At 34.2% G+C, this 11352-nt stretch overlaps 1 protein-coding gene across 1 annotated transcript in view; it reads left to right on the top strand.

Annotated features, from left to right (window-relative positions):
• LOC106871923 (fibrillin-1) overlaps window positions 1-11352 on the top strand; it is a 694404-nt gene that overhangs the window by 575201 nt on the left and 107851 nt on the right. The window contains exons 29-33 of the mRNA XM_052972376.1: window positions 316-510; window positions 1128-1250; window positions 5022-5144; window positions 8938-9132; window positions 9285-9407. Of these exons, the coding sequence (XP_052828336.1) occupies window positions 316-510; window positions 1128-1250; window positions 5022-5144; window positions 8938-9132; window positions 9285-9407 (759 nt within the window). The remainder of the gene's footprint in view (window positions 1-315; window positions 511-1127; window positions 1251-5021; window positions 5145-8937; window positions 9133-9284; window positions 9408-11352) is intronic.

Genomic DNA, 11352 nt, shown 5'->3' with positions numbered 1-11352 from the left:
TATATATATATATATATATATATATATATATATATATATATATTCATTACAATCATTGAAGTACCATTAATCTCTCTTCATATTTTTATGCTTCTTCTATCAGCTTGTTGTCATTCAAGCAAAACATAAACCACTTTAATCTCACCCAATTATCAATATCCCACATTCTCAGACTGTCTGAAAATATAGTGGGTGCTGTCTCTTTTTATTATAACAATCATAAAACTTCCTGCATGCATCCAAAATACAAGAAGTTCTGTATCATATAAAGCTCTTTAACTACCTTTTTTCTGGGTTTTAAATTGTCATATGCAGCAAGTGATGGCTGTGAAAATTTTCAAGTTCCTGAACATGCAGTTATAAAAAACCACTTATGCCAGAGAAATCAAAGATTAAAATTTGGCCAAAGATGTCATATCACTTGTTTAAAAGGTTTTAATATGGAAGGTCCTTCGACGGTAATATGCTTGAAGACTGGCTCTTGGTCAGGACATAATATCACTTGTAGAGGTAAATATTTCATGATTTATTCCATTCACTTGGCCATTCTATGAAATTCTTTATTCAATCAATCGATTTTATCATGCTGTGTTCTGTTATTTCTTGATATGTCTACTTCAAAGTAAATCGATCTAGATATTCCATGGTGCATATCTATTTGATTATCTCTTAAACTGATTACAAAATAATGCCATAATTTAACAATTCTATTGAAACTTCATCTGACTCCATTATTGTAGTGTGATTTGATCCCTTCTCTCCATTGTGGTATGATTTGATCAGCCCATAAATGTACAAAAAATTTCTGTAACTATTTTCATAGAAGATATCTTCTTGATATTTTACCATTTTAACATTATATTTTTATCCTTTTTCCATACCACAATACCTGTAATCCACTGTACTCCTGTAAGCCTTGTTACTGTATTATAAGCATATTATTAGACCACTGTATCCCCATATGAGTATCATATTGCCTTACCATCATACCATCTTATAAATATATCACTTTCATGATTTTCTTTTCAACCACATCATCATTGGTATACTAATTACACCAGCTGATTAGTATACCAAAAACTACCATTTTTATGTTGTCAACTTTTATACCCTTATACCACATCTAGATATCAATGAATGTGAAGAAAACAATGGTAAATGCAACCAGATATGTGTTAATGAACTGGGTGGCTATAGTTGCAAATGCATAGCTGGTTATAGATTGCACAAAAATAGACATATTTGTTCTGGTAAGTATAGCAGCAATTTCAGTCTTTTGAAAAAAAAAAGCATTTATCTAGCTTCAAACTAATATACCTACTCCCAATAATTAGTACCATACCCAGCACTAGGATCATGCTAGTAGTCTTTATGCTATCTCATACTGAGGTGGTAGGAAAAGATAAGATTTGTGTCTTTACAATAGAACTGAGTCAGTTATTCATAATGTCTTTGCTTTGCTTTTATTAACAAGCTGTCCTTCGTGTGTTTTCTGTATTTCAAACCCAACTGCAACATTGTCACTTTTATCTCATTGGGATATCCATGACACCACAGATACATGATTTTGTCTATTAGCTGTCATTAGATTTTCACAGAGCAGTGAATTTCAGTTCATCGTCATCATCTTCATCTTCATCTTCATCATCATCATCATCATCAACATTTAATGCCTATTTTTTATGCTGGCATGTGTTGGATGGCTTGACAGAAACTGACAAGACCAGGTGCTACATCAGGTTCCGTTGTCTGTATTGGCTTGGTTTATAGGACTGGATGCTCTTCCTAATGCCAGCTACTTTATAGAGTGTACTGGGTGCTTTTTATGTGGCACCATCTTCTTCATAATTATTTCGATGATAAACATCATTCTTGTTTTGATGAGTTAGTTCCTCCGACACACTTTAATCATTTTGTATTAACTTTTCTCTTTGTGATTTTTAGTACTTTCCTTTTGAATCCCCACACTGATACACACCAACAATTGAATATTTTCCTCTGCAGCCATTATGTCTTCCTCATCACATGATAATGGAGCGATGCTACTGGTTGCTACTCTCTTTAGGGATAGAGAATCTGCTCACTTGTTTCTAGGACTGTGTACCTTTGTCATTCCCAGAGCTTTGACTGATGAGGCTCTAGAAACTAAAGCTTGTTGCTCTTGCTACTGCATTTGCTTGTTTCTATTGATGTTCATTTCATTTTCTTGCTAAGTCTTTCCAGTTCTTCTGAGCTTTGAGGTAGTTTTTTCTTTTTTCACCTCTTATGTGGAAACAAGACATTTGCCTTGTACCATCAAACTCAGGCCCTCTGTATCTGTGTCCTCACTCAGCATAGTTATGGTAAAATTTTGTAGTCTTTTGGGGGCATTAGGACTTGCAAATCCATTCTGATACCACTAACCATATGTTTCTTATTATTATCCCTGCTTTAAATGCCTGCCCATACCATGTTAAAGCTAAAAAAACCGTCTGTCTTACAGCTAAAGCAATATTAGATTTAATGCTGCCACTATATGAACAATTGCACTATATGTGCAATTGTCATTGTTGTAGTTGTTATCTTCAAGATTGTTTATTTGACATTTTGAAATATTTTTTCTATCAATTGTTATTATTTTCTTCTTTCTGTTCATTCTGTGGTATTATTTTGGTATTACTTTTTCACCCTGTTTGCATTTACAATATTTTGTCTTGTATTGTTTGTATCTGGTAAACATGCTGGATGTGAAATGTGACCAACATGTTTAATGAAATAAAATAAACTATAAAACCACACTTTTTGAGGGGGTTGACTATTCTCAGGTAATTAAAATTCTTTTTGGCAAGTACTGCAAAGAAAATTTGGCAATGCTTGGATAAAGTCATGTCTCAAAAGAGAAGTAGAAACATGTATCTTCTACAAGGGACAATAATAATAATAATAATGATGATGATGATGATGATAACAACAACAGCAATGATAATGTTTTCTTTTTGCCACAATGTCCCAAAACATTGAGGACACTATAAAAGAAGGAAGCAACTTACAAAAGGTGAAGGTAAGCAACAATAAAGATATAACAAATAATACAAAAAAATAGAATTCCAATAAAAATTTCAACAAGAAAAATTCTGCAATAGTCCACCATGAGTAATTTGGGGAATCTCCTCACAAAGAGGCCTGGATTACTCTTCTATTACCAAGGCATCAAAAGTGCCATTTCCCAGTTTCTTTTTACTCATTTAGAAATGTATACTCAAGGCAACTCCATTGCACTTGCCAGTCTGGCCATTTTCATCCACCTTTTAAAAGATTCACTACAAAGCAGATCTTCCCTCTTTACCCTTGTCTTCCTCTTCAAGTTGTAATTATAAAGGTTGGCAAGAGCTTTACCACTTACAAAGGGGCCTATCTGAAATCTTTCAGATGAGTTCATCAAAAGATCTTTTTTGCCACAGCCAACAAACAGAGATTTGCTTCTCTTCCCTGACAAAGGAAGGTGACACATCAAGCTTCACTATAGATTTGGTGGACAACCAGATTCATCCTCCATGCAACAGCAGCTGTTCAACACAAGTCACTAATGCATAAAAACTGAACAATGGCATGCAGGATGGCTTTTATCCCATTGCGTGCATCCCAGTCAGAATCAGCTGCTAATGTTACCATGCCTGAGCGTTGTTATGCCAAGGACTTTTGTTAAGTTGTTTATAGTTCCTAATCTGAGAGCTTTTCAGAAGTGACTGATCAAATTGTTCTCATTAATGCTCAGAATCAATCTCAAGCCACCATTGCTCATAACCTCAACTTAGTCAATAATAATGATTATGACAGTTGTAACAATTGCGTTAAACATACCATTAATGCTAATCGTATTCTGTTACAAAACACATTGTGTCAACAAATAATACTGGATTTTGTAGGGTCTATCAAGATGTAACTCCTTTCATATGATCAATTATGTCATGCAACAGTCAATTTGGTCAAATAAGAATGTACAAAAACTATTATATTTAGTTTATGTTTGTAATAATGACTTGTCAAAAAGTTCTGTCACACTTCTATGACCTGGCCACTGTGTCTCAGTTAAAAATCAGCTTCTGGTCTTTATACGATTCAAGGGTTTCCTTTCCTTTCTTTTCTTTTTATATTTTGCCCTCTTTATATTATTTTCTTTTGTTAGTTTCTTTCTGCAGAGGAATTGTACAAATTTCACAGATAGTCACAAGAGATACGCTCACAGAAATTCTCCTTCTAACACCTTTCTCTATGACAGCAAATATAACCTAATTTGTATAGTTTTAGAGGTATCTGTGTTTGTAAAAAGTAATGATAAGTAGTGTAGCTATTGTTTTACATGACAGACATAGAACTGATGCAAAAGTAAAATGCCAGAAATTTATTTACAGTATCTATTGTGGCTTGTAGCTGTTGTCATTGTTGTTGTTATTATTATTATTATTATTATTATTATTATTATTATTATTATTATTATTATTATTATTATCATTCAAAGTTCAAATCTCCCTATAAGCAGCTTTTTTTGTATTTTTCATTTTTTTTTTTTTTTTTTTTTTTTTTTGCTATAGTACAAGTGATATACTGGAGTCAATTAAATTGCCTATTCTTATATTCTACATAAAGGGTCTTAGGTCTAGTTAAAAGAAATCAATATTGATGTTTGTGTCTGTGTGTTATCTCCCACTAATACCTTCTTAGCAACAGACATTTCAATATAATTTTCAGTGAATTTCTTGATATCAATGAAACAAATAATGATAAATGTATATCAACACAGTAACACAGTATTAATAATGTAGAAAGTTTTCCAGTTTAAAACTTACCTACATCTATCTATCTATCTATCTATCTATCTATCTATCTATCTATCTATCTATTTATCTGTCTGTCTGTCTGTTTGTCTGTCTGTCTAATATATATGTATGTACATACACACACATACACACACACACATATGTATTGTGTTAATGGCCCCTCTATGGGAGCTATTCTAATATGCTCTTGTGTGGTTTCTGTAGACTGGAATGAATGTCAGGAGGACAATGGTAGATGTGACCATCAATGTGTGAATACAGTGGGAAGCTACTTCTGTGAATGTAATCAAGGTTTCTCTCTGGACACTGATAAACACTCTTGCACATGTAAGTAAATTTGCTTCTTGTTTGACTTGTGGAAATTATAAAATGTCTAAGTCTCTTCTACTCTAATTCTTGTATGCATTATCAGAAGATTGAATTGACCCCAGTATTAGACTGATACTTCATTTGATCTCTACAGAAGGATGAAAGTTAAAGTTGACCTTAGTGGGATTAGAACTCAAAAAGTAAAGAGCCACAAATAAATACCATTAGGAATTTTGTATATTATTCTCATGATTCCGTCAATCCACTGCCCTGTTAAGTTTTTGTAATGTATTGAGTCCCATTAACCAATGTTTTCAAGTAGATTATATAATGCAAGTCTGTTTGGTAAAGCCTACATTTCTTCAAGTTGTAACAACAGAATTTAAACTGCAGTACCTATTTAAAATTTGGTGACCCAGGCCATCTGATAATTAAGTATCTTGGCTGTTGCTATATTTAAGAGCTAAGTGTCTAAGCCACAGGTATAATGTAGTAGCAGTGACAGCATACAAACTACTGACCTCTTGGCAGATATACTCTTCAATAAAACATCCAATTACACAATATACCAAATGTCTGTCTTAGAAGAGTTGTTGTTTATAAAACTATATCATTTTCAGACATTAAGCTAATCTACTAGGCCACTGACATATTTAAATGCCTCAGGAGATTAACCCTTTAACATTTAAACCAACCACATCCTGGCCAGAATATTCTACCTGTTTTATATTCAGACCAGCCAGATTTGGCCTCTCATACCTTACCCTAACATGTCATTCTAAAAATATTTAATCACATCATCAAAATCTCAAAGCTATATTTAAGACTATGTGAATAAGTAAGTATTACATTTGACAGAATAATCTGAATGTGAAAGGGATAAACATTATTATCTATAGTTTGGCAAAAGAAGGTCATTAGTTCTAATCCAGTTTACTACTATCGACACATCTACTTGTGTGTATACATCTAGATCAGTGGTCCTTAACCAATTTTTCTTTTTGTAGCCCCCACCCACCCAGCTCCTTTTGAATAGTTGCTATGCTTAGCACCCACCCAAGTGGTGGGTGACGTATCACATTTAAGCTAACTTAACATGGACAATAATTTATAAATTTTACTCTAAAAATGGATTTATAAGTTTTTAACAGTGAAATGATAAAAAACAATTAATGAAGACAAAAATTGTAAATTTACTTTATACATTACAAGTTTTAATAACCATTACTAGTTTTATCATGTATTTTAACTTAATAACCATTGCTTAATTTTAATAAGCATTACTAGTTTTATCATGTATAATATAATTACTACTATACGTAAAATTATGTTAATTATGTTACCTAACTGCCCACTAAAGTCTAACACCCACTTCAACATTCTTCCCCCTTGGTGGCAGTACTGCCCACATTGAGAACCTCTGATCTAGATGATAATTGGGAATCAAACTGGGTAGAGATAAATATTAAAAAATCTTTCATCTTTAAATATGGTTAATATTAAAAAAATAAAAAATCTTATTGAAAGCATCAGTTGGTCATTGCCAAAGACTTTGTCTGTAGTAACATCAACAACGAAATGATTCTAGCTAATCTCATCTTTGTCCAGGTTATTAACTGATAAAAATCACAAGTATATGCTATAAGTGAAATGAAATGACTCGACTTGGGTCAAACCATAGACTTAGCCCATGGGAGTTGGGTAGGGTTACTACCTCTTTTAAAATTCTAGATTAAATCCAGAAGAAATCAATCCAATTGGTTGACACTTCTTTTTCCATTGAGAAGTCACAGGTTATGCAGTGTTTTTATTCAGCCTTCCTTGTAATGCTATACTAATTAGGTTTTGCTCTCCTGAACTTTTCATCTGTATCTTATTTATAAATGTAAGGGTGCAGGTATGGCTGGATTGTTAAGAATGTGGCATTATAGTTGAGGTCCTTGGTTCTATCTCACACCATGGCATCTTGAGCAAGTGTCATTGACCATAGTCTCATGTTGACTCAAATTTTGTGAGTGTAACTTGGCAGGCAAAATAAACCTGTGTTGAAGCTAGTTGGATGGACTGTAATCCAAAGAGCTAGTCTCATCATCCACTGTGTCATGTTGATTCTGTACATGTGTTTATGAAATAGTCATCTTCAAAAGTGTGGGTCTATTTATTTGACATATACAGGGTATGAGGGGTATTTGAGGACAGTTTTAGTATACCATAAAACAACTATATTTTAGCATAAATAAATATGTATTTGAATAAACATTTGTGCAATTAGTTTAGATAATGATTTTTTAAGCAAATTATTCTATGAAACCACCTTCAGCTTCGATGACTGCTTCAGTGTGGGACTGAAACCACTGGCATGCTGACATTATATGGTTCTTATTCATTTCGGATATCACCTGGACAATGGTAGCCTTCAGTGAAGCTATGGTATTATGAGGATGACGTTTAGTCTCCCTCTCAACAATGCTTCACACGTAGTAGTCCATGAGGTTCAAATTTGGAGGCCCCATATTAGGTGTTACATAATCATAACGATTGTCTGACAACCATTCTTGGGTGACTAAGGCTTTGTGAGAAGGGGCTGAGTCTTGTTGAAACATGTATGGCCTTCCATTGCATGCTTCATCAATCCAGGGCTTAATAAGAGTTTCCAGTACTTCAATGTATCCAGTAGTATTAATTCTAAGACCCTGTGGAAGAAAGTGGGGAGGTATCACATGACCTTTGCTACTCGCCACTCCTAAAACCATCAAAGTTGCTGGAAATTTCGTGTGCATCACTCTAGGTACTTCAGAAGGATCTGCACATAACCACCTGTCATTTCTTCTGTTAGACTTTTGATCCTGATCAAAGCTTTTTCTGTCAGAGAAAAATCAAGACATGCTCTGTTCATGAGAGTTTTTTACTTTGTTAAGTAACCATTTTGAATGGATGAGATGGTTTTCCTGTGTCTTTGCAGACACAAATTGGCCTTTCCTCACTACATAGGACTTGTATTAAATGTCACGGTGTACCACAGTTTTGGTAGTCCACTCTGACACCTGAAGTTCTTTAGCAATGGACTTCATTGGTCCTCTGGGGTTTTCATCGATAATGTTTTGAGCATGTTGTGTAAATTCTGGTGTCCTTTTAGTGTCAGAGCAATGTGAATGTTTTTTCTCTTTGATACATGTGAAATATTACCATCACATGCCTCCAATTCCAACCGAACTTTGTGTACAAATGATCTTGTAACATTTAGAAAGTGGTTTGCATGTATAGCAACTATGACTGCATGTCTTTTCATTTCTTGAGTTAGTATGATATTTTGAAATGGTTATCTGAAAAAAAAAATGATACATTAAATAATTTGAAGATGAACTAAAAATGAAATGTCCTCAAATATTCCTTTCACCCTGTATATAAATATTCATTACTTTCAGCACATTTTGACATCCTTATTATCCATTCATCAGTACCTTTGAAAACCATACCAAGCTTTACATAAAGTCCTTGATTAGTGAGGGCCTATTTCAATACAAGGTTCTTTCCCTTATTCTTGAGTTTTATTTATATAAAACTCTCACTTCTTAAATTCAAAATCTTTTACATCAGTTTTATTATTTTTTATACTTTGAAATGCTAAGTTCAAAATTTACCATGAGAATATCTTAAAGAAGAATTAACTTTTTTATTCACTACAAGGAATATATGGCTCACCCATAAGGTATCAGAATTGTAAAAAATATGATATGGTTCATTTCATTGACCTCTCATCTCACAAAAACAATCTTACATTTTTTCCCTGCTTTGGCATTTTCTTCCATAGCTGATGGATGTGACCAATTCCAAGTTCCTGATAACGCTTTGGTAAACAACAATAAATGCACAGACATTAAAGGTCATATTGACGTTGGAACTGTTTGTGTTATCAGCTGTCAAGATGGTTTCATGCTTGCAGGATATCCAACAGTGAGTTGTCTTATAAATGGAACATGGTCAAGACATAGTGCTACTTGTAAAGGTAAGGTCAATAAATTGGTATTGTTAGATAAAAGATACTGTGCTTAGTGTTTTCAAGATACAACATATTTTATATGCTGTTGGTTATTATGTCACAGTGACTTATCCTTGTGATATACATCATGTCCAACATGGTTTTTGGTTGTGTTCTAGATATCAATGAGTGTACAAAGGATAATGGAAGATGTGCCCACCGGTGTATTAATACAGAGGGCAGCTACTTATGTGAGTGTAATCAAGGCTATACTCTGGAGATTGATGGACATTCTTGCTCAGGTAAGTCAACTGAATCACTTATACCTTATAGTGTTCTTTCATCTAGAGCACCACCCTCATGTTATGGCAAATATTCAGCTATCAAAACATGTTCAAACAATATTAAACTATTAGTGAATCTTTAAACTGGAATCTACACAATATTCTTACTTTTCTATATATATATTTCTGTGCTGTCATCAAGATCATATTGGACACTAAATGTTGTTATTCAATACAAAAACAAACTCAAAGGGAAACATTCTTATCTCCTAGGCAGGGTTGTGGCAGCAAACAGTATTTGAATTATCTTGCCACAGTCTACAGTTTTATTAAAAGAATATTTCTTCAACTTTTTTATCTAAAATTCAGCCAGTATTGTTTATCAGTTAAAGTAACTAAGACAACTCATTTGAAACCAAGAGTGATTAGATTAGAGTCCATAGTTCTTGTTTTATTCCCTTTAACCATCCAATTACTAAAGTGCAGTGATCAATAAGTATCCACAACAAATATGAAGTAAAATAAAGAAACATTATGAAAGAACTGTTTTGTGAGAGCAAAAAATTGCCATCTTATTCTTATGAATGTAAGAATGGAAATGGAAAGATGAAAGAGTGACAGATTGAGGTAGGATGAAGTACTATTTGGTTAGTGTTGATTGAAGGGTTACTAACTTCACGGACACTTTGCTCCTTGTACTCGAGTCTTAAAAACTTTTGACATGAAACATAAAAATCCACACTTCTCATATGCACATGCGCACACACATGCACACGTTGTGATGGTATACAACATATGTAGCTACAGACATTGCTATCATACAGATGGTATTATTGTTGCTGTGAGTTGATATTAAAAATTTGGTGCATTTCCGGGATGGATGCTGATTGTACTGTTTTAGTATTGATGATGATGATAGTAATGGTGGGAATGGCCTCTGTTTTTTAGGGTACAAAAGGTATTGTGTTTATTGACTGTTTTTGAAAGGGCCACACCATCAATGGAGAATACTATACCAACTTGTTGAGACAGTTATGAAAGGCACACAAGTCTTTGCTTTCAATGGACTGGTTTTAGAGGTCAGAATGGTGTGAGTGTGTGTGTCTGTGTGTGTCTGTGTCTGTGCACGTCTCTATGTGTGTGTGTATATATATGTGCTTGTATTTGTGTGTGTGTGTGTGGGCCATTTTTGATTGGTCCTAGAGTTTAGTGTGGTGTATGTATGGATCTGTGTATGTGTGTGTTTTATATTTAGCAGGATGATGTGTGTATATGTGTGCACGTTTCTGTGTGTGTGTGTATGTGTGTCATTTGTATTTGTCAGGGTGTTGTGTGTGCACATGTGTGTGTATGTGTGCGTCTGTATGTGTGTGCATGTGTATGCTTGTATGTGTTTTGTGTTAGTGGGTATGTTATGTATGTATATGTGAGAGTGTGTGTAAGTGAGTGTGTGTGTGTCTCTGAGTATGTTTGTGTTGTTATAATTGTCCTGGTGGCGTGTGTGTGTGTTTGTATGAGCAACCGTATGTGTGTGGGGATGCATGTGTATGTGGGTGTGTATTTGTGTGTGAGTGTGTTGTATTTATCAGGGATTCTGAGTGTGTTACGTTTATCCTGGTGATGTGTATGTGTGCATGTACGTTCTCTGCATGTTGGTACTGAGTATGCGTTTGTGTGTGTGTATGTCGATGTGGTTTATGTAGTTTCCGGGTGTGTATGCACATGTGTGTGTGTGTGTGCTGTATTTGTGAGTGTTTTGTTTTGTTTGTATTGTTTGTGCAGTGTGTGTGTATATGTGTGGGTGTGTTTGTGTGTGTGTGTGTCTATGTGTCTTGTATTTGTCAGGGTGGTGTGTGTTATTGTGTATGTGTGTGCATGCTTGTGTGTATGTGTGTGTGTATGTCTGTGTGCTTGTGAGTGTTTGTTGTGATTGTTGGGATTGTATTGCGTGTATATATGTGTG

This window comes from Octopus bimaculoides, chromosome 13 (assembly GCF_001194135.2).
Source record: "Octopus bimaculoides isolate UCB-OBI-ISO-001 chromosome 13, ASM119413v2, whole genome shotgun sequence".
NCBI classification, from domain to species: Eukaryota; Metazoa; Mollusca; class Cephalopoda; order Octopoda; family Octopodidae; genus Octopus; species Octopus bimaculoides.
Note: the sequence above shows the minus strand (reverse complement) of the source record. Positions and strands in the feature narration are given on the sequence as shown.